The 21,013-nt window shown below is 48.6% G+C and overlaps 7 protein-coding genes across 7 annotated transcripts; 3 read left to right on the plus strand and 4 right to left on the minus strand.

Moving 5' to 3' along the window:
* Positions 1–128: 128 nt before the first annotated feature.
* On the plus strand, positions 129–1,696 carry FOBCDRAFT_229916 (uncharacterized protein). The gene has a single exon (XM_031188062.3). It carries the CDS (start codon positions 280–282, stop codon positions 1,534–1,536), a length of 1,257 nt encoding a protein of 418 aa, XP_031035327.2. The 5' UTR covers positions 129–279; the 3' UTR covers positions 1,537–1,696.
* Positions 1,697–1,786: 90 nt separating this feature from the next.
* On the minus strand, positions 1,787–5,370 carry FOBCDRAFT_229918 (uncharacterized protein). Its single transcript, XM_031188060.3, has 2 exons — positions 4,700–5,370; positions 1,787–4,605 (listed from the first exon to the last, which is right to left on the minus strand). The coding sequence occupies exons 1-2, from the start codon at positions 4,933–4,935 to the stop codon at positions 2,181–2,183; spliced, it is 2,661 nt and encodes an 886-aa protein (XP_031035325.3). The 5' UTR covers positions 4,936–5,370; the 3' UTR covers positions 1,787–2,180.
* Positions 5,371–5,887: 517 nt separating this feature from the next.
* FOBCDRAFT_229920 (aspartic peptidase domain-containing protein) lies at positions 5,888–7,844 on the minus strand. Its single transcript, XM_031188058.3, has 3 exons — positions 7,272–7,844; positions 7,055–7,211; positions 5,888–7,006 (listed from the first exon to the last, which is right to left on the minus strand). The coding sequence occupies exons 1-3, from the start codon at positions 7,368–7,370 to the stop codon at positions 6,072–6,074; spliced, it is 1,191 nt and encodes a 396-aa protein (XP_031035323.1). The 5' UTR covers positions 7,371–7,844; the 3' UTR covers positions 5,888–6,071.
* Positions 7,845–8,316: 472 nt separating this feature from the next.
* Positions 8,317–10,997, minus strand: FOBCDRAFT_297424 (uncharacterized protein; the record flags this gene model as incomplete). The annotated part of the gene is made up of 2 exons (XM_031188057.3): positions 8,317–10,785; positions 10,835–10,997. The coding sequence occupies 2 exons, from the start codon at positions 10,995–10,997 to the stop codon at positions 8,429–8,431; spliced, it is 2,520 nt and encodes an 839-aa protein (XP_031035322.2). The 3' UTR covers positions 8,317–8,428.
* Positions 10,998–15,408: 4,411 nt separating this feature from the next.
* FOBCDRAFT_229923 (uncharacterized protein) lies at positions 15,409–15,858 on the plus strand. Its single transcript, XM_059609820.1, has one exon. It carries the CDS (start codon positions 15,546–15,548, stop codon positions 15,822–15,824), a length of 279 nt encoding a protein of 92 aa, XP_059465643.1. The 5' UTR covers positions 15,409–15,545; the 3' UTR covers positions 15,825–15,858.
* Positions 15,859–16,118: 260 nt separating this feature from the next.
* Positions 16,119–16,807, minus strand: FOBCDRAFT_322233 (uncharacterized protein; the record flags this gene model as incomplete). The annotated part of the gene is made up of 1 exon (XM_059612079.1): positions 16,119–16,807. The coding sequence occupies one exon, from the start codon at positions 16,805–16,807 to the stop codon at positions 16,124–16,126; it is 684 nt and encodes a 227-aa protein (XP_059467773.1). The 3' UTR covers positions 16,119–16,123.
* Positions 16,808–17,121: 314 nt separating this feature from the next.
* On the plus strand, positions 17,122–18,138 carry FOBCDRAFT_205461 (uncharacterized protein; the record flags this gene model as incomplete). Its single annotated transcript, XM_059609151.1, has 5 exons — positions 17,122–17,251; positions 17,285–17,444; positions 17,492–17,745; positions 17,799–17,874; positions 17,937–18,138. The coding sequence occupies 5 exons, from the start codon at positions 17,122–17,124 to the stop codon at positions 18,136–18,138; spliced, it is 822 nt and encodes a 273-aa protein (XP_059465644.1).
* Positions 18,139–21,013: the final 2,875 nt, after the last annotated feature.

Below are 21,013 nucleotides of genomic sequence, written 5' to 3' on the forward strand. Positions count from 1 at the left end.
GGGACTTCGTCATGGGTGTCCAAGTCTCCAAGATGCCTCCCGAAGCGGTCTAGCATACCCACATTCCGTTGGGGGATATCACGTGGTCTCTCATATGCAGATAATTCGATGACTTCTTTATCTTATCACTGATTTCTTTATCTTATCATCGGGTCCGCTCCCGATGTCAATGTCTTGGTTAGTAGAGCTTCTTTTGATTCGACATTGGTTCATTCTCAATACTTTGATTGAGTCAACCCACCATAAATTCACCTTTAATGGCATAATTGTTGCCACATCATGAGGAATTCCTCCCAGCGAATCACCCTCAATGTCGCCCGCCTCTTTCACACCTCAGTCGCCGGGCCACGGCTGAGGCCTCGTCGACAATTTCATCTCACCTCTTTGGCTAGCTTCCCTCGAAAGCGAAGCTTCTTCACCTCGAATCCCTACCTGTCTCAGGTCGACGACGGTTCCCGTTCCGTCTCTGAACTCTCCAAAGAAGAGAAAGGTCCTGCTTCTTCAAAGAGGAAGCCCACTCGATCGAATACAGCCAAGAATTCACTGCGTCGAGTCGCCATCATTGCCCAGCAGCCCAAACGAGGCGCAACAGCACCAGGAAGTCCCAGCGATGAACCTTCCAATGTGGTCAGCGCGACCTGCGTCGCAGAATCATTCAAGATGCCTGTAGTTCTCGAGATTCTTTCATCGCATGGTTTTGACATTGACCCGGATGGCACGGGATTCGACGCAAACGAGGTGGTCCATGCAAGAGGTGTAAATGGTGGAGACATCTTTGTCTTTCCGTCCGGCACAATTGTGACATGGTCGCTGCCCCCCGATGTCGTTACAAGACAGATCATGCGTGCTGCTGAAGAAGCGCACTCCATTGAAAGTCGGGAGTTTGAGGATCTCGAATTCACAACCGATACAAACCGAGAAGCAAGTGTGCTTAAGGGCGATGTTATTGTTCTTGGTACTCGCAAGGAGCACAAGGAGGCTGATAAGCTAGACACTACTCTAGCAAAGGTTGCTTTCTCATCGGGTCTGGCTCGAAGCACAAAACTTGCTGTTCTCGAAACGGCCTTGACCTCGTACTTTGAAAGCACACGCAACATCCCCGCACTACTCTCACAAGGTGCTGGTGTACCTCTTGGTCGAAAGTTTATCCTACAAAAAACAGGCGAACTTCTCAGTCTGCGTGCTCGTCTCAATCACTATTCTGAACTCACCGACTCATTGCCAGATATCTTCTGGGACACCAGTTCCGATCTTGGTCTAGAGGGTTACTACGAACAAGTTGGTCGTGCACTCGATGTAAACGTGCGAATCCGCGCATTGAACCAAAAGATGGACTACGCCGCTGAAATCGCCAGCGTTCTGCGTGAGATGTCCAGTGAGCAACATGGTACTCGCCTTGAATGGATCATTATCGTGCTCATTGCCGTTGAAGTAATCTTTGAGTTACGTCGCATTGTGCTTGAGATGCTCCAGGAACGGGATGAACGGAAGCTTGCGGCTGAACTGCCAAAGCCTGTGGTGACACAACCGGTATAGATCGCCAGCCTGGATGTAGATCTCTAGAGCTTTTGTACGACTGAATGAAAAACTCCATGTATAACATATTGTATTTGGGAATAGGTTGAAGATACGACATATGCCTCCAGGACTGGCTTGATAGATACCCTCAGCTCAACAGAATTGACAATCAACTCAATGCGTTTGTCTTGCCCCTGTAGTTATCATCTTTCTCCATATCATGGATGACATACACATACTCACTCAACCCAGGACCCTTGGCATGTCTTATTGGTACAAAAGAAAGTCCATAGCGTAAACATATTAAGTATCAATGCAATAGTGTACCTTTTCTTCATCTGCATACACGCGCCAATTCGGCGTCTTGGATTACACAACCAGGAGTTTCCAACCCCCAGGTCAACAACTCGATGGATAAGTCCACCAATTCCTCGTTCTTCCAAAATAATATATCTCTCGTCCCTTTTTCCTTGGTTGAGTCAAAAAACCAACTCCTCAACAAAACGTAGCTAATAAAAACAAGTCGAGAATCCATCCTCTAAACGCCTCCCCTGACCCCCTTTCTCGCTCCTCCAATGCCCTAAGTCTGCCTTGATGATATCATATCTGACCCCTTCCGCTTCGCGTCTCTCGTTTCCAAAAGATCCACATGGTGTCGATTATTACAATGGCTTCTGCTGCATGCCTGGGATCGGTGGGACAGGAACAGGAGTCACCTTGTGGGGAGGTGGTGGTCCTGGCGTCCCGCTCATACTCGATCGCTGAGAATTGGGAGTCGGAGGCTTTTGCTGAGAAGCAATACTTGCTCGCGCAGCTGCAAGTCGGCTGGGGTCCATAGTCCCTCCTTGGCCAAAACCAGGAGTACCAGGCTGAGTGATCTTGTCAGCGAACATAGTAGACCGCTCTTGAGCCGCGACCCGGGCTTTGGCTTGTTCGAGAATCCGCTGCTGTTGCGCTTCAGGGATAACGGTGTGATATCCTGTAAGTCCAGGGTTCTGAGCAGGCGTTCCTTGTTGAGGGGGGTTGCTCGGGTACCTGTTCATTTGATTGCCCACAGCCTGGTTCGGCGTACCATATCGCGGAGGCTGCTGCACATTAGGCGAGGCACTGTAGGCCTGTCTATTAACCTGAGGAGACATCGTGCGCTGCGGCACAGCTTGACCGTTAGTGTAGGCCCCAAAGTTGGGCTGTGCGGGCGTAGCGGCTTGTTGCTGTGGATAGCCTGGTTGGAAAGCGAACCGGGCATTGGGAGTTCCTTGCTGAGCCTGCATCTGTCCAAACTGAGGTCTTGGCTGAGAAGCATACTGAGGCATGTTTTGGTGGCCATAAGGAGTTTGAGCTTTAGCAACCTGTGTGGCATATTGAGCAGGATAACCGTTGGGTCGAGAATACTGATTAGGTTGAGGAGGTCTGGGTTGAGCGGGCATAGGTCGTGGTGCAGGTGTGAAGCCGGGCGTAGGCCCAGGTCGATAGTATTGCTGTTGTTGCATAGAGGGGGTTCGTTGAGGGGTTGCGTACTGGGTCTGGGGAGTATGATGCCCATAGGAAACTCCCGATACACTAGGTGTACGTTGAGGCGGCGGCCGGGCATTAGCCTGAGCAGCTTGTTGCTGAGCTCTCAACCGAGCCTGAACACCCGCCTCATCCTCCTCCATAACTCCCTTGTACTTATCAGTTTGGACTTGAACCTTGGTGCTGATGAGAAGATCCTCCAATTGGTCTCCATTCAGCTTGGCGACTGCATATGGCGGTAGTGTCTTGATGATCAGAGCAAGCTGCGCCTTAAGCATCTCATATGTGGCTTGCTCGCCTTCCGAAGGAGTAGGTCCGGGAGTAGCCAGCATATCGCCATTGACTGGGTCGCTTGATGAGCGATTTTGCGAGTTGGGGAGGTTAAGGTTTCGGATGCGTTGGTAAGAAGACAGGGTCTCAATCATGTCGCTGACTTCTTCCAAAATCTCATCGACTTCCTTCTCCTCATCCGCCCGTTTTGTGCCCAGAGCCTCTTCGAGTGACGGATCAACAACAGATTCATCCCAACTATCAATCGCTTCTTGGATAGCCTTCTCGTCGATGTCCATAGCCTCATCCTTCTCGGCCTTTTCGTCACTGTCAGCACCACCATAATATTCGACCTCAATCATGTTCTGGAAAGATCGGTGGCCCGATCGCTGCCACCACATTCGACCCGCAACACTCGACGGCACAACAGCTCCTGAATCATCCTTGCACGGTGCGAAGCTAGAAAAGGCGCCTCGGAAAAGCGATTCCATCTCGTGCAGTTCGAGTTCAGTAGTTGAAGGTCGCTTTCCCGCTAGACTTTGCGCACGTTCTCGTTGCTTGGTGATGGTTTGTGATGAAGGAGTCGCATTGCTGTAGTCGAGGTAACATCCAGCAGTCAATTTGGTTGTGAAGTAAGACGCATTTCGGAACTTGGAGGTATCTGTCAGTTCTGGTCGATAAAAGTCCAGCACGTTGCCCTTAGCTTGCGTCTTAGGCTGCTTGGGTGGCTGCAGAGGCGGCAGGTTCTTTGGCGACGAAAACAAATCTCCAAGAGTCTGTGTTCGCTCATGAGGCGTTGTCGGCATAACATGAGTTAATGACATTCCCTGGGGTAAGGGCATATCACGCAATTTGGGTTCATCGGAGATTGGAAGACTGGAGAACAGCCTTCTCTCCTGAGGTGCATATGCAACAAGGGAGAGTACCAACTCTCCCTTCTGAGGAGATGGTGGAAGTTTTGCCTCGACTGCAAGAGGGTCGGCCGAAGTTTTCGGGTAAGCCTTTTCTCGTCGAAGAAGTTGCAGGGCCTTTTCCTTAAAGTCCGAGATTTGTGCTCTCAATTCCTCGTTGGTCGCTTGCTTTTCATCATCGGCTGGCTTTGTCTTGATATCCTTGAGAGCGGCTTGGAGAGCAGAGACCAGGTCATTAGCCACTTGGTCTAGATCCTCGTAAGCATTCGCGGCAGCCTTCTCGGAGATGGTGGTTAGGTCAGTCGACTTTTGACGCTTGGCTCGGTGTTCATCTTGCTCATCATCAGAGGATTCGGGCAAGGGGCGCTTAAGGATGGAGGGACCGATGTCGTAGCTATTGGTGATGGGTTAGTGGATCTGAGGGAGAAGTCATTCGCGACAAAGTTGCGATGCGATGAAAAAAGAAGTGGTAAAAAAAGCAGGCATACCTGCTCAGAACTTCAACAAAAGATTTTATCATGTCGCGTTGGTCCTTTTTGGGCTCTCCATTCGTAATGGCAGGTTTTTGCTCCTCGGAGGCATTGTCTTCATCGCGGTCTTCCATTTCTTCCGTCTCGCGTTTTCGCTTTCCCGGAGCGACAGGTTGCGCTTTGTCGAGGCTGGGAGATTCTGAGGTGCCGTTGGCATGGATGGCCGTGGGCTGGGCCATGGTCGGCGTGGTCATGATGGCTTCAAAAAAGAGCCTTGGATGGTTTTGGTTCCGTCGTCGGGGCGTTGGCCGCGCCTCGTCGCGATACGCGGTAGTTGCAGTGGCAGTCAGTGGTTCCTGTTAGCAGCGGTTGGAGCTGGAATGACAGCGGTAGTGGATGGCAGAAATGGGTTATGGGTATGGGGGGCCAGGTCCTCAATCGCTGGTGCAACTCCAGGTAAATAATAAGTCAATAACTTTAGTAGGTATCGATTCAACAGCGGTTGAAGAAGCGCAAACGATTCGATTCCATCGAGTAAAGTCACGACACAATCGTACAGTCAATCGATGTAACAGGAAGTAATCGAGTCGTAAATTACGCGACAAACACGTCTCAAAGCAATAGTTTTCAAGTCGAAAAATGGGGGGAGGATGATTGATTGCCTTTGGCTCTCTCTGCTTCGGCTGTCCTTTGGTTGCTTTGCTTTGCTTTGCGCTCAGCCTGAGCCTGGGGGGGGGAAGAATGTGTCTCCTCGATCGCCAAGTACCTTGTACCTCGTCCCTTACTTGTCGCTTGCAAATCTCGGACCCGCTCTGTCCCTTTTTGCGAAGTGAAGCCTCAGGAGCCACCTCGTGCACGTGACTCAGCTGGAGATTCAACGGTTTAAGGTGCATACAGTGTTGTAGAACATGATCATCTTGGGTTACCTAAATGTTGCTATATTTCTTTGTTCTAAATGGGCTGAAATACTGAAAATGCCTAGTTTTGTGGCGATTGTTCTACAAACAAGACAACAGCATTCTTGTGAAGAAAAGTATCATCCACCTCGAGCTCTTTGTTACTCAACAGCCAGCTCATTGACACTGACAGAGTGGCTGCAGGCCTAGCGTAATCATGATCATGATCATAGTATCCATTTTACCCCAGTCCGTAACCTCGATTATGATCTCATCACTTCATAAGCACCATCAAATCGCCAACAGAACGTAGGCAAAAAGTCAATAGGATTCATATTACTGAGCAACAAGTACGAGAAGCCATCTTCTCAATTCCTGACGCTCATGGTCTGTCATACAATTCAAACTAGTCCCATGCCAGTATCCAAAGCCATGTCCATGCTGCGTGTTCCATTCGCTATTTGTAATTCATACATAAAAACTTCATCGGTATCTTACTTGGCACGGGCCAGACCAACGGCGTTCTTGCCGAGGTCGTAGACAGAGTAGTATCGTCGGAGGAAAGCATCACCGAGAATAACAAGAGGTCCTACAGGCTCGGGGAAGTCCATGCCCTGGAAGGTAGAGATACAGCTGCCCTGAACCTCGAGGATGTAGTCGGTGGCGGGGAGGCTGTAGTTGGATCCAGCAAGGTTGAAGGTGATGTCAGGAAGAGAAGCGCGCTTGTCACACTCAATGGTGTACTGGCCGTTGTAGCCCTTCTTAGCACCAATCTCCTTGTTCAGAAGCTCAGCGAGAGCGCTGGGGAGGACGTTCAGGGAGGTACCGGTGTCAAGGATGGCACCAGTGTTCTCCTGCTCCGCAACCTCATCGCCGAAAGCAATGGCTTCGAGGTCAACCTCCCAGTAAGCCTTGCGGCGGAGGGGGATGTACTCAATGTCTCCAGTGAACTTGGACTTGTCGATACCACCGAAGGTAGCCTCGCTCTCGCCCTCCTGGTCATCGAGGTAGAAAGCAAAGACGGGCTCATCCAGAAGCTTCTGGTTGACCATCTGGTAGAAGGGAGGGACCATGCCGTTCACAGCAATGCGGTCGTAGCCGAGACCGAGGATACCGTCGAAGCGACCGAAGGCGAAAGCCAGACCGGGCTCCTTGGTAGCCTCAGCGAAGTCCTGGTCCTTGATCTCGAGGTCGCCAATGGAGACAACATCGTTGGAGACGAAACCAGACAAGCTGCCAGATCCGTAGTGGATCTCGAACTCGGTGCCGTTCTCCTTGTAAGTCGAGGAAGCGGACGAGTCGTACTTGGAGTGGAGGTAGCAGGCGATGCTGCCACACTGCTGGGAAGGAACCCAGAGGTTGGAGCTACCAGTGTCGAGAACGACCTTGAAGCTCTGGGGAGGAGTACCGATGGTGATCTCGGAGAAGTCTGGGGCGGTCAGTGATGGCTAGGATTGGCGATTTCAATGGTACTTACACTGAGCGTTCATGAAGTTGGAGACGGGAACGGGGTGGCCACCCTCGACGTTGACGGTGTTGGTAGCGAAGGCGTAATCGGCAGCATTCTTGGGACGGGAGGCACCGAGGTACTTCTGGCCGAGGCTCTGGAGGTGGTCCTCAACGGAGTTGGTAGCCTGGGAATGGTGTTAGAGAGCTTTGATGGAACGCGCAATCATCATGGGAATCAAACATACAAGCTGTTCGGCAAGAGGAACCTTGTTGAGCTTCATCTTGTGAACACCGGCCTGGGCAGAGCCCAGGAGCGCGGCAGCAGTAAGAAGAGCGCCCTTCATGATGGACAATCGGGTCGATAATGCGACCAAGTAAATGGAGTGATGGAAGAGCTCGACAAAAATGTTACGAGCTGTGATGGAGATGGGAGATGGAGATGCAGATGGTGAGTTGAGATGCAAGATGCAAGATGGAGTTGGAGGAGATAAGATGGTTGGTTAATAACGACGGGAAAGGTAAGAAGGCAAGCGAGGCGGAGGAAAGCACCGTCCGAGCTGTGCTTGGCTGGGGGAAGCTTATTGCGCGTGCTTGCGGCCTGTTTCGGCGGTTAGTGGTGGGTGTGGCCTGGGCCTCGCACCTCACACCTGCCTGGATTCGTAAGTTACGCCTCCGGACTTTAGTCTTTTGGTGGGTGAAGACTTCCCCTGCTCATGCATGACCTTGTGACTTGGTCTTGCTTGTCTGGCAATGACGCACCATTTGTATCCACTTTCCTTGCTCGGCAACCAGCTCCAAGCCTTTCCGCCTTAGGCATCATGCCTGTCTCATCTTATCAGCGCCAAGTTCAAGCGTATCAGGAACAAACAACAAAACATGCTGTTACTCTTTACCAGGGTCTGGAACACTTCCTCTTATGCTGTTGTCGTGGAAGATTCCTTAGAGGTTGATGATCTATGATGAGTGCGACATGCACGTAGTATTCGTATGATTCCCCTGGCCTGCTCACGCGTTTGCGGTGAGATATTTATGTTAGTGTTCCTGATAGCTTAACTTACAACGTGGTACCATTGAAACTAACACTACCTACCTTAGCATTAGCATTACCACTCTGGGGTTAAGCACTGCTCTAGCTTAGCTCGGATCCTCTATCATGCCTTGTTCCTGATCGTCAGACGAATACATTCTCACCGTCTAGGCAATCACAATAACGAAATATAAGCGGAATTGCAGCAATTTGTAACCGGAAACTGTCTCTCCTCTATTAAATATAAATAATGTCCCTACGATAAATGCCCTTGTCCCTAACCTGTATTATATATATCTACAACCGCCCAGTTGAGCCTTGACCCATCATAAAAGTCGTCATCGTAACTTCGTTAGTAACATCAACCAATAACACTCAAGCTCCTCGCATTTCCTTCTTGGAACGCTCCATCGCTTCAGCAAACACTTGCCGCACATCATCCAGTTCAGCATAATGCTTGATCAGTTCCTCCAATCTCTCCAACCTGGAGCCCGTCATATCATCCGACAACTTGCACCATCCAGAATGAAGTGCAACAAAAAGGAATGCTAAGCTCCCACGGCAGACTTGGTCATCTCGGATCCAAGAACGGAGTGCACCTCTTGTAAGGTTGACACTGCAGCCACGGTCTCTTAACAAGAGTATAAGCAAGCCCTTAAAGCCAATCTGTCCGGCCTTGAAGAATGCTTCAATAGCATCTTGTCCGACGGTCAGAGAACCCTTGAGATATCTCAACATTACAGGCAACAATCTATCGCCATGTCGCGCGTTGGACGTCGTGTTGATAAGCATATCCTGTGTGATCTTGAACTCATCCTCAGCTCTCTCCACCAGCACAACAAACTCCCTCGCTGAGCAAACACCCGCTGCAGCGTCCAATAGTGGCTGTGTGATCCGCACGCTCTCATCTTTGTGCTCGAAGAGAACTTGCAAGCCAGGAAAGCCAAGCTCCCATAATGTCTCGATGACAATCTCCTCGTCGATGTCAACGTCAGCAGCACGGTTGGCAAGAAGCATCTCGAGAACTTCAGGGGCCCAGTCGTCGGTTTCTTTCTGTGGTGAAGCTATCGCTGCTAGGACGACTTGTTTCGTGAATTGGACTTGGGATGCTGGCATTTCGAGAAATATGGCCATAAAGTCAGGTCGGCATCGGGTGTTGGCAAGAGCTAGTGTCATGAGCTTCTCATCGACAAAGCCCTCATGTGCCCGGTGCTTAAGAAGAACTCTAAGCATGGCTGGACCCTGACGATTCTCGATAGCCTTCTCGGCAACGGTCGGTGTGATTTCGATCCGTGTTCCATGCTGTGTGAGCAGGTAATCCATAGTCCTGGGGTGGCATATGCTCGCGATACTCTCCATCATCCACTCGTCAAGTTCGATGTCATCCCCGTGGAGTTCAAATAGTAACCTGAGTATTTGGAGTCCATGCCGTTCATTCCTTATCGCTCCGATCATGGCTGCGTCGCTCCATCTGAAATCGGGATGATCGAAAATAGGATCCATCATCTCAACGCTTGCACATTCTGCCGCGGAGCAAGAAAGATCTTGATCGCGTGAGATTTCATCTTGTCGAAGTATCATGATCTTCTCCAGCATTCCAGGACATCCCCATCTTGCTGCTGCTCGAATGGTATAAGACGTCAAAGGCTCGCCCTTTTTGAGAAGAAACGCCAGCATCTCGACTCTTCCGGTGAGTATCGCACTAACAAACGGCGACTTGAGTCGCGCATGGTGCTTTTCTCTATCTTCATCTGTGTTACCAAATCCCAAGTGCTCAAGGTTGTCGCGTTTGTGGTTTGTCGATGCGCTGGGGGCGGGCAATTCCGAGCCATTGGGTAATCCTTTGAGGAACTTGATTGCATCCTCCGCACAGCGAAGCTTGCAGATGCTCTCGCTGGCCGATCGCACCCAGTGGAAATTGTACTCCGACTTTGCTTGGAATACTCGCTTGACCTGGGTGGTACTTGTCCCTGACCATCCTCGCTTGATCGCGATGTGTCGCACGCGCTGGTTAATGAAGATCTCAACATCATGCTTTGACTCGGAGAATGAGTCCAGATCTCGGTGGACAAACTCGCCCAGGTACTCGTAAATCTTCGAACTTGGTCGACTGAGAATGAGGAGGTTGAGGTTCGCGGCTGGTTTTGGGCCATGGAACGTTTGCTCCATCAACTCCAGCAGAATCGTTCGAGAGGCCGCGTCGCACTCATCTAACCCATCGATGACGCAGAAGATGTGACGGTCAGATCTGAAAGCAACCTCGACTAGCAAGTTCCACAGTGCTTGAGGTTTCTCAAAGACTCGAGAGCCGCGATGCGCATGTCTCCTGCGGATTCTGTCGCTGAGGAAGTGAGGGTGGTTTTGAAAGAGCTGAGTGAGAAGACCTCGTAGAATACCCTGAGCCGTGTTCCTTTGCGAATCATTTGGGTCGCAGAAGAAGTACGCGCAGGTGTTTGTGGGATCAGTCGCGAAGTTACTTGTGAGCCTTTCGGCGAGATAGACACCCAATGTCGACTTTCCTCTTCCTTGAGTTCCAGAAAGCCATAAAACTTGCTGGTTTTCTGACTCTGGTTGAAGCCAGCTTTTGACTTCTGGCACATTCATGATCCATTCACAGGTCTTGGGCGCCCTTGGACCCTGCTGCGTTCTGAGCGCATCCTTTGCATGTGAGGGATCCGACCAGATGAGATCGTTATAGAAAGCTTCAATCTGCTTTTCCTTATCCGCATCATCTATAAAGTCAGTATATTTAAGCTCTTGTCAAGAGATGTGGCGTCTTACTTGGAACGTGACGCGTTTCATAGCGCTTATGAGCAACAGTGCTTGTGCTCGGCCACGGATAGTGTCCTAGGAAGCTATCCGGCGATAGAGGTCCCTCATCAGAGGCAGAGAACCGCGACCTCGAAGATCGCGGGGAGTCGTCTTTCGCTCTTGAGAAGCCCATTATTCGATTTGATTTGATGTGATATTGCGAAGATCAAGTTGCAAACGCGGTTCTTAGCCCGACTTACATGCAATGCAATAGTCGGTGTATCAATACCAGCGGCGTCTTCGATTTCCTGGCGTGATGCATGCGTCGACAGAGGAGGGGTGGTACCTTTTACCGTCTGTCATTAGTGCAAGCGAAGTGAAAGTCTCATGACAAGAAGATGAGAGGAAAGATACGGCAAAGAAGGAATATCTATCGTATTCGAGATCGTCTGGAATACTGTGGCAATATCTCCTTTAGGGGAATCTTCATATAAAAAAAAGCGTTGACATTGATTAATTAGGGGAGCTAAACTAAATTAACAATAAACCGTTAATATCGGTCGGGGGCTTCCCCTCGTTGAGGAATGTCTAAAGGGGAAAATAGGAAGGCTGGTGTATACGCCAGCGCCAAGATGGTCCAGGCTCAAGGTCTTTTTTTTTCAGGGTTGTAGACTCGACCCATGCAGAGGCGACCAAGAATCTGCAATGACGTTAACTTAAGGTTGGTAGAAAAAGAAACCTCAGACTGAATATTCTGTGACAGTATTTGCACATAATATTCACATCATATTGTCAGTATGCTATCGTCTTCTTCTCGGCTCCCCATCTACTTTAGTCATGACCCCAGCCTATTAATTTCGCATCGAGATTATGCATATCATCCTCGGGCTGTCCAAGCTTCTGCAAACATTTTACCCCAGCCAATCAAGGTAATGAAGACGCGTGAAAGAGAGGCCTCGATGTCTCGGCGCTGTTGTGTTCGTGGCCACTCACTTGTCACGTTTTAAACCATTGTCAGAAATTAAATCACCAATTATCAGATCGTACTGAACTGGGAATTGAAGGAATCGCAAGGTGATGTTCTGATGGTCACTTTGTGTAGTAGCATATCGACCTCTGTGATAATTCTTTCCTCCCTCAATTCTTTTATATTGATGATTGTATTGAAAGTTGAGTGGAATGATTGCTTCAAATACAAACTCCTCATGCTCTACTTTCGATCTAATTAAATGTTGTGTGATCTCGGTAGCCTTCAGTCAGCGCTCCTGTTGGTCTCCAAATCACCAACTTTGGATAGTATAGAATGTGAGCTTCTGGGGCTTTCAATGCCGTCGATGCAGGTGGTTTTGAGATACCAGTGTAGTTATATATACCTCCGAATTAGACTCGGGCTGTAGGCTTTTTACACTCGATTGGAAACCCGAATAGTCAAGCTGCAGTCCAAATGACTCCAGGTCAGTTCTATACAGAGTTCACTACCAAGGTTACTGGACGCTTTGCAAGTGGTAACGTTGACTTTTCGCCGATTTGTTTCGCGATCTTGAATACAAAATATTTGAAGGGTGGCTCTTCGAAGAGGGTGAGTATATATCCACAGACTGTGACTGGCCGGTGTCATCTATGTGAAGTTATGAGACAACATTCCTGCTCGGAGTGAATGCTTCGTACACTCTATCTCTGTACGTGGCCTTTGGGTCCGCCGTATACTATTGGCGTCCCCCTTTGGCACACTTCTACGTTGCACTCCAGCCATCTCACTTACAAAGAGTGAGACAAGAGGAAACTACACATTCAATTCAAGACGAATGCAACTGCCAGCGATTGCATGGCCGACTATGCGACCATGATGTGAGTTCGACCATAAAGATTACATAACTCATGAGAGTTGATAATAAGTGTCACTCCGAGAGCATATGTATTCCGCACATCTTAAGTCCGAGGGCTTACGTGTTGGGGAGACGAATCCCAGCCCTCAAACCTTTCGATACATTCTGAATACGAAGTTCGTTACCTTGTGAAGATCAATTATTCTGTCTGCTTGATTAGGAGAAGGCTAGATGATCATCACAGTGTGATGTTATATATCTCGGAACGGTCGGACGTGGTTGGCCCCGGGACACTCGGTGGTGATACAACTGCAACGCTTTGACCTGGTTATATGACGGTAGAAACGAGTGCTGTTAACCGTTGTTAGAAATACCTCATAGCGCTGGAGTAAAAACACTCCGCCGCACCTTTCGCCTATATGCAGGTGGCCTGATTTAAGGGTGGCAACTAGTAACTCTCTTCTTAACTCTGACACTCGACAACCAGACCCACAAGCATAACTATATTAAGGTAGAAGTCTACTCAAGTCTTTAACTCTGTCTCTGTTTCGTAGTTTTGTAACATATCTTTCTGGTTTGATGAATCCCATCGCAGTTCGTAGTTGTCTCAGTTGCTATCAACGTGTTGTCCTTCTCTGGAACTTTTGACCAACAGCACCTCAAAATCACCGTGCTTTGACTTTCTGAGCCCTGCGTATGCATATGCTCACCCTACATAGGTCTCCAACTGGACCACTCTCAGGCCATCTGAAGTGAAATGTGGATTTGAGGTGTTGAGTGTCGGCCTGCTCAAAGAACTGATTGTCGTTGGCTCAAATCGATCTTGTTAATGTCCAATAAATAGTCTTCCGACTTCACAGAACTGTGCGTAGCTATAAAACTTCTTATAGACACCAATCTGTCAAATACTTACTTAAAATCGGTTACGTTCACAGTTCAGTTCACTACATCATGGCACGTTATTCCTTGTTTCTATTAGGTACCGAGAATGTCGACTTCCGGCTCGCATAGTCAGGGGTCTCTTCAAGCTTCAACCAACAGCTGCCAGCACAGCAGCTGAACTCCGGAGCTAGGGAAAATTATTGCAAGTTTAACCATGCTGCGCCAATCACAGCTTGAGCTGAAGACAAATGAGTAATCTGGGCGCTCGGTACAGGTACCGACACCAGACAACCCCTGCTGTTTCTTCACGACTTCAACCAACACACTTTCCCTAGATGGAGTTTCTTCAGGCAGGACGCAACAAAACGGCGGGACCCTGATAGAACAACTTCTTAATCTGGTGCCGCATGAGAGACCTTTGAGAAATGTCTCACATGCTTTTAGAGTAAGTACAGTCTGAGGTTTTGGTGCCGCGGTTTAGTAGTTCTCACGACCTTCTTACTTCATCTCCCCAAGAGCAAACATACACTGGCTTGGCCTCAAAGTCTTGGCTTAGGACGAGAATCTGTATCTGGCGATTCTGAGGTACAATAGTGTAGTCTAATCAAGAAACACGATATTAGGCAGGTTACTGAGGACTCTGCCCTGGACATGTAGCTCATTATATTGCAACAGCGAATGGCCCAAGTATACATTCCCCCTCCCATCTTGATCGACGGGTTCATCTTTTCTATACTTTTGCTGCAACCACAACTAACACTACATATTGGATATCTGTCAGTTTTCCTTCTTGTGGTCATAGGCAAATCGGAGTAGCCACAATAAACAAGAGCTATGATTTGAGATGTCATATCAGCATTTAGCATGCACCTTCTGTATCCGCCGCTTGTAGTTCTCGTGTTGCTATGACACTGAGTGTGGCTTTATGGGTTGATAAGTTGACTTTTACTAATAAAAGCTCAGGCAATACAAGAGTAATATGGTCCCTTGCGGAGACTCGAATTGGAGTCTCTTTCGGGCCTTCCGGGTTTGCAATCAATTACCGGACTTGGTTGTTAATCTGAGCTGTTTGTTGTGAACAGTTGCTGGCCGCAAGTCGGTTTCGATACTTCGTGATACACATACATATTAGAAATCCTCGTCCTAATAGATCTGTTAAAGCAATGCAGCTCTTCTTTCTCTACAACAGAAGCCAACTTTATTTACCCATCATGCAATGCTACCTAGACAGCCCGACTTCCGGATTGCTTGAGGCTGCCCAAGCCGTTGTGAGCTGAGAACCACTTCAGAAGCAGTTACCACGGTCAACCAACAATTGCCAACGCACCAGCGACTCGGAAACTAGGGAATACCAGTTAGGTTATTCCTTGCTAGACCAATCATGTCCCCAGATGAATGGCAGAGTGGGTTATCGAGAAGCTGGGGCACTTTGCTTACCCTTGCTAATTCTTCACGACTTCAACCAACACATTTGCATGGGTATAGAGTCAGCTTTTGGCAAAGATGTATCACTCCGATGCATCCGAGTGCTTGGGGTTCTTTCATTTTGATCAAGATGATGTCCAAAAAGCTTCATGGACTTGAAGAGTCTTGTCTGAGTTCCCAATACGTTGACTTGACAAATCTCACGACGCAGCCTCATTATTTCCTTAAAGTGAGTATGCTTAAGCTTATTCTTAGCACGAAAACATGATCTCGAACATACATGCGTCGTGCGTGGTGTGAACATGACCTACTAATCATATCCACTCTGCTACGCTCGTTTCTTGGCCAAGACCCGTGGTGTCAATGCCCAGGGAAGCATGCTCCTCGTATTCCATGATGAAACTGGGACTCTTGAACTGACATGAAAGTTCGGTCAGCGATAAGTGTCTCGTAAAGACACAGAGTGAGGGGCTAAATGGTAATCTGTGTAGTATAAATAGAGGTCCTCTCGCTGTACTAGTTGGTCACATCACTCATCCATCTTCATTCTCACTTCAAACTCCCCAACTCAGCTCCTCATCCCAGACTCTTCACTTCCAACAACTAATATGAAGTTCACCGCTCTTGCCACCGCCATCTTTGCCCTCAGCTTCGGTGCCGAGATGGCTACCGCTGCTGAGTGTTGCCAAATGAAGGTCTGCGATAAGATGAACCTTGGGGGCAACTGCAAGCACGGTTGCTATCCTATCAGGAAGACGGCCAAACTCAACTTGAGTGGACTCAAGTCGTCAGTCTCTTCAGCCAAGACTGAGAACAGATGCTTCTGCACCATTGGAAAGGAGGTGTATGTATCACGCAACAGTAAACGCCCTTCACCTGGTAGCTAACACTTCGAGTAGTGAATCCTGCATGGAAGTTACCAGCAACGCCAAGGGTACAAATGTCCCTAACCATTGTCTTACCGGCGCCAAGTATGCTTACTGTCAATTCAAATAATCTCAAACCGCTTGGCACCGCTTCGTCTCGACGCCACGAAGGAAGATATTCGTTACTCGGATGGAATACTGTGATGCATGTCGGGTAGTAAAGGACTTCTTGGATTAGGTTCATGCAGTCAACTATAAAGAATGCAACACATTGGTATAAGCTTGGACTCAAGAAATAGACCTTATGACTCACCCCTATCTTATCCATCCAGTTTGTATGCATGTACTGAACTGAATCTCGACCGATATGTCAGTTCAACTCCAACACGGATAAACAATATGATAGACACAATCTGCCCAAATCCACAGTAATTCCCATCGTATTCTTCTACCATGTTCTCCGACATTTGCTCGTGGACGTTTCTGAGGGTGAAAATCACCCACAGTAGTGGTATAGTCCACCCAACAAGCACAAGAAGAGGAAGAATAGCAACAAGCGGCCTGTCACCGAACCACTTATTGACTCGCTCGCGCCAAGAGGTCTTGTCTTCTGCTCCCTTAGCATCCTTTACCTTCTCGTCATGGTCGTAACATGTGCCAGGCAGGCCAGCAAGGAGCCAGAATGTGAATATGCATGTAATCAGGGATACAGTCAACTCCAAGCCATTTAAAGATTTGAAAGTCGTCGATCTTCCAATATCTCTGTACTCCGCGGGAAAGCACATATCTTCCACGACACTCCAGTCTGTCGGCGATGCCTCTGAGCCCTTACCCTCGCCAATGGGGCTTATGTCAAACGCATGAATGCACCTCGATAAGAAGGGATAGAATGACAAAGCAACAGTTACACTGAGGAGCAGTAATCTAGCGTTGTGTTTGATATTGGCTCTCGTGCTGTTTTTCGCTATTGGCTCCAACATAGCAATGGGGTGCAGAAGCGGCATCATGCTAATGACGGCGACAGATTGGGATATTCGAGCTTCGATAGCGCCCAAGTCCGCGGCTGAAGGCGGCGTATTCTGGGCGCAACCAAGATCCCATAGCAAGAAATGAAAAAGATGACCAGCGCAGGTATTTTTGATAGTTCATGTCACTGGCTTGAAATGGACAGGCCGAGTGCCGAGCCTCGTTGCAGAGTGTCGGATTTCATATAAGGCTGGCTGCTGTAGCAAGCTTCGAGTCATCTTTGCCCATCAACAGAGCCAGGACCCGAGTCAAGTATACAGAAGCTCATTCTAATGATATCAGTGCCCTGAACATGTCGAAATATATTGTTCTATTCACCTTTGGCTTCAGTCTTGCTGCGCTGGTCACATCACAAACCAGTAGTATGGGGCTCTCAGAAACTTGCGGGTACATCGATGGTGGTAGGGTTGTCATCACTGCGTGTAAGCCATCAACTAATGGGAGAACTTGTCCAGATTCCGATCTTGCAATCGAATGCACGTCTAGAGCATGCGGATTCCTGTTCATATATGGCCACGACAATGCCTATGCTGGATGCTGCGGTGATGAGAGATGTGCAATCGCGACGACATGTATTGAGTCAGGCACAGCACTAAACAGTAATACCGTTCAATGGTAGGCTCATTACGCTGGATCAGAAGGCTATGCTAAAGCAGATACAGCATCGATGGTTCGCTTTCTGCATGTGCAACCTACACATGGCCACAACTCTCAGCAGAAGCATATTTCTGTGCCACGGCAAGGACAACCGCGACGGTCGTTACAGAGACAACTTCTAGCGGTTCGGTTACTAGTACTTTGGAACCAATAATTGTGCCCTCAAGAACAGACGGCGGGCTTTCGAGTACAAACGCAGGAGGTCCTCAACCAACGACAACAGAGAGTGATGGCGGGCCGAACCTCGGGACCGAATCTGGTCAGTGCATCACTTAATAGACTTTCTCAGTATTCTTGTTAACCGCAAAGCAGACTTGAGCTCGCGACAAAGGATAGGCGCTGGGGTAGGCTCAGGGCTTTCTGGTGGCCTGCTGCTGATAGTTTTCGCGTAAGTGTTTAAGCCATCGTTATTTATAACTGACCGGAAACGCGAGTCTGACGCATGTCTAGAATCTTTGGGTGCTACAGACAACGCAAAGGGAAGAGTCTGAGGCCGCAGACCAATTCGAAACCCATGCTACAGAAAGATGCTCAAGCGCAAGTCAGCTCAGCTCCCTTGAAACAAGGACCGGTAGGCAAGGGCCTCCTTGTTGAGAGGGAAGCTGAAATGAATGACTTGGGGTTATGCCAGAGTGAGCATCTGGTCCGTTGATACAGGAACAGAGGAAAGCATTGAGGAAATGAAGAGAATATGACGATTAGGGAGAATTAACTATGGAAAATCGAAATCCACAGAGTCAATTGTCTTGTATGATCTCGATATCACGAAATCGTGCCAAGACTCCACAGGGTAATGAGACACAATGTCTGTGACACTTGTCACTGACTGGTATGACGGAGCTCGTGTTTCCACCGCCACCAGGCAAAGAATGCAGGGCAGGAAGATAGCACGGGCAGTGGGTGCCATTGGTGGCAAAGCCCAGAGATATCCCGTCTTTTTAAGAACGATGATCCGACGAAAAGCTGGAAATGGACCCGAAAGAAGAATTCTAAATCTTGGTCGTGGTCGCACTAACAATGCAAAGCGGCGGAACCTTGGGAACCAAGAAAAACACCAGCGGCGCAGCTGTCAACTCAATCTCCATTATCACAGTCGCGTGCAGAAAGAGACACGAAATTAGAAAGTTGATTGAGGGAGGTGAAAGCGGCCGCCAAGAGCTGATGAGCTTTAAGATTGAATCTTCCAAAAATAGCCCCCAAGACTCATCAGACAATCTCCCATTCTCCAGGTTGGATAAGACTGGGAATCAACGGGCCGCATACCAGCGAACGGTGAAAATATGCGGCTTGGCTAATGATAGATTTGTGCAGGAAAGGGGAGTTTATTATGAGGTTATGCCCTCCATGTCGTGTAATGCAAGCCGCACATGAAAGATGCATGTATGGACGATTTGTGTTGGTCTCACTAATCCCAGCGCTGGTCATTTCCTGTATCAGATAGTTCTCAAACATATATTTCAACATATACTCCGAAGTCATATATCTGTGTCTGTATTCTCAGTCCGTACTAGATATCTTCAACAGGTAAAAACCTGGTGATGACGAAGGTGACTATGTACCTTCTCTCACACGAATATGAGACCAGAAAACATCCGACGAGGCACAAAAACGGTCTTGGCGGATGATTCGGAACGGAAGCCACGTTGAGTCCAGTGACGCCTCAATGTCTAAAGAGACTGCAGCGGCCAGCCCAATCACTTGAGATTCAGCATTCCCAGCCGAAAAGGCCATAGCGTTTGTGAGCATGGCATAAGCTTCACTATGTCAGCGGTCAATCTAGTCGTCAATGCGACTGCATCTCGGTATGCTCGAGACGGTCGGACTTATTAGACAGGTTCAACGTCGACTTCAAACGCCGATAGTCCCGACCGGCTGGAACAAATCCTATCTTCCGGCTCGGAATATTGATCGTGGAGCACGAAACCAGAACACAAAGCGTTGAAGTTGCATCGTCAAGCATGTCATGCCAGCGATTGTCCAAGATGAATATCCACAGGTCCCTTGATCAAAATCAATCTCCATGGGGTTTTGGCATCGAGTATCCTCGTAGCAATTGGGGGTTCAATAATGCAACGGGTCAACACATCTCTTGGCAGCCATGGGGATGAATGAAGGATAATTAGGGACAAGCCTGTTCAGAGATGCATACCTAGATCAAAGAGGGCCTTGACGGCTTCTTACTGGCAAAGCCAGAGTCTGCCTTGCAAGAAGAGCCCTGAAGCGTGTTTGGAGCTATGATAAGTTGGGTGCTGGTTGGCGAATCGACCCGCTGCCATGTTCCTTGCTTTAATCGCGTTAATTATTGTGCTTTCTTTTCAAAGCCGGACCAGAGTCAATTCCTGGTAGTCTTGCAACTTGGCTATTTCATTCGCTGCCTCGATGAGTTTCAGACTTTCATCATCGATCTCGTGCATTGGTGTCCAGTACGTATCAATCTCGGAGCTCTAGGAGCAAATCGTGTTGCGAATTGCTTCGCGGCCCTTTTATGAAGGAGGTTGATATGACCCACAGGTGACATTTGACCAAGGACAGACCAGGAAGAGAGGCTTTTAGGGACGTCGACAAAAGGGGCAAGTCGATAACTAATGTAGGAACCAAGTCATTTGTGCCAACCAGAAATGCGAGGATGGTGTAGGACTGAGCGATAACCTTATCGGAAGGCTGCACAAAACAGGAATTGTGCATTATCTAGCGCTTCTGGTGGCATAGAATTGAGCCTAATCCAAGCTTGCATGGTCCGTGGGCCGAATAGCCAGCTCAAGATCAGTGGAGTTGGGATCGATTCAGCTGAAAGGGTCTTTTTCAACAAGATCGATTTGCATTCAAGACTCCGAGGTTGCAAACTTGCTGTGCGTCAGCTTCAGACTTACTCTTTCCACCCGATGGAAATAATTCTTGATTTTGGCTTGCAGAGGCTAATAAATCTTCGGTGTCGCCTCGACCGCTTTGCTACGTGGAGTGGTAGCAGACGGCGTTTCCAGTTGCTGTTTCAATTCGGTAGCCGGTGTATTCTCTCGTCACAATGCATGCAGTGAGGAAGACAGTTCCGTTTCTCGATGATTCAAAATATCGCTACAGATATATATTCAGATGGGACGACTTGGAATCATCCTTGCAGGGCTGGATACCGAGACAGCGGTTGTTGTTGGTCGGACGAGGTCAGGCACGATCGTATTAATGCAGGTCCAATGACACAACTCTGCTAGTCAAAAGAAGATAATCACTGTATGCGATAATTCATCGACTCCAGTCAAGCATATCAGCTGCCTTGAAGTTATCATGCCCTGATCTTGAAATTGATTGTGGTGGTGGGGGCTTTGATGCACCGAAATGACCGCTGACTTATCTGTGGTCTGGCTTATCCCTTTATTTTGAGATGAGCTATTGCCCCTCTGCCTGATTTGCAGCTCTCAACTCCATTGCATCGTAGTATACGGAGTAGGTTTATTAAGCGCCTTCCAGGAATAACCTGCAGGTCGTATTCTGAATGGGCCGTCAACGTTCAGTAACAACAAGCCTTGCAAGAC

Source organism: Fusarium oxysporum, chromosome VIII (genome assembly GCF_013085055.1).
Source record: "Fusarium oxysporum Fo47 chromosome VIII, complete sequence".
In the NCBI taxonomy this organism is placed as follows: Eukaryota; Fungi; Ascomycota; class Sordariomycetes; order Hypocreales; family Nectriaceae; genus Fusarium; species Fusarium oxysporum.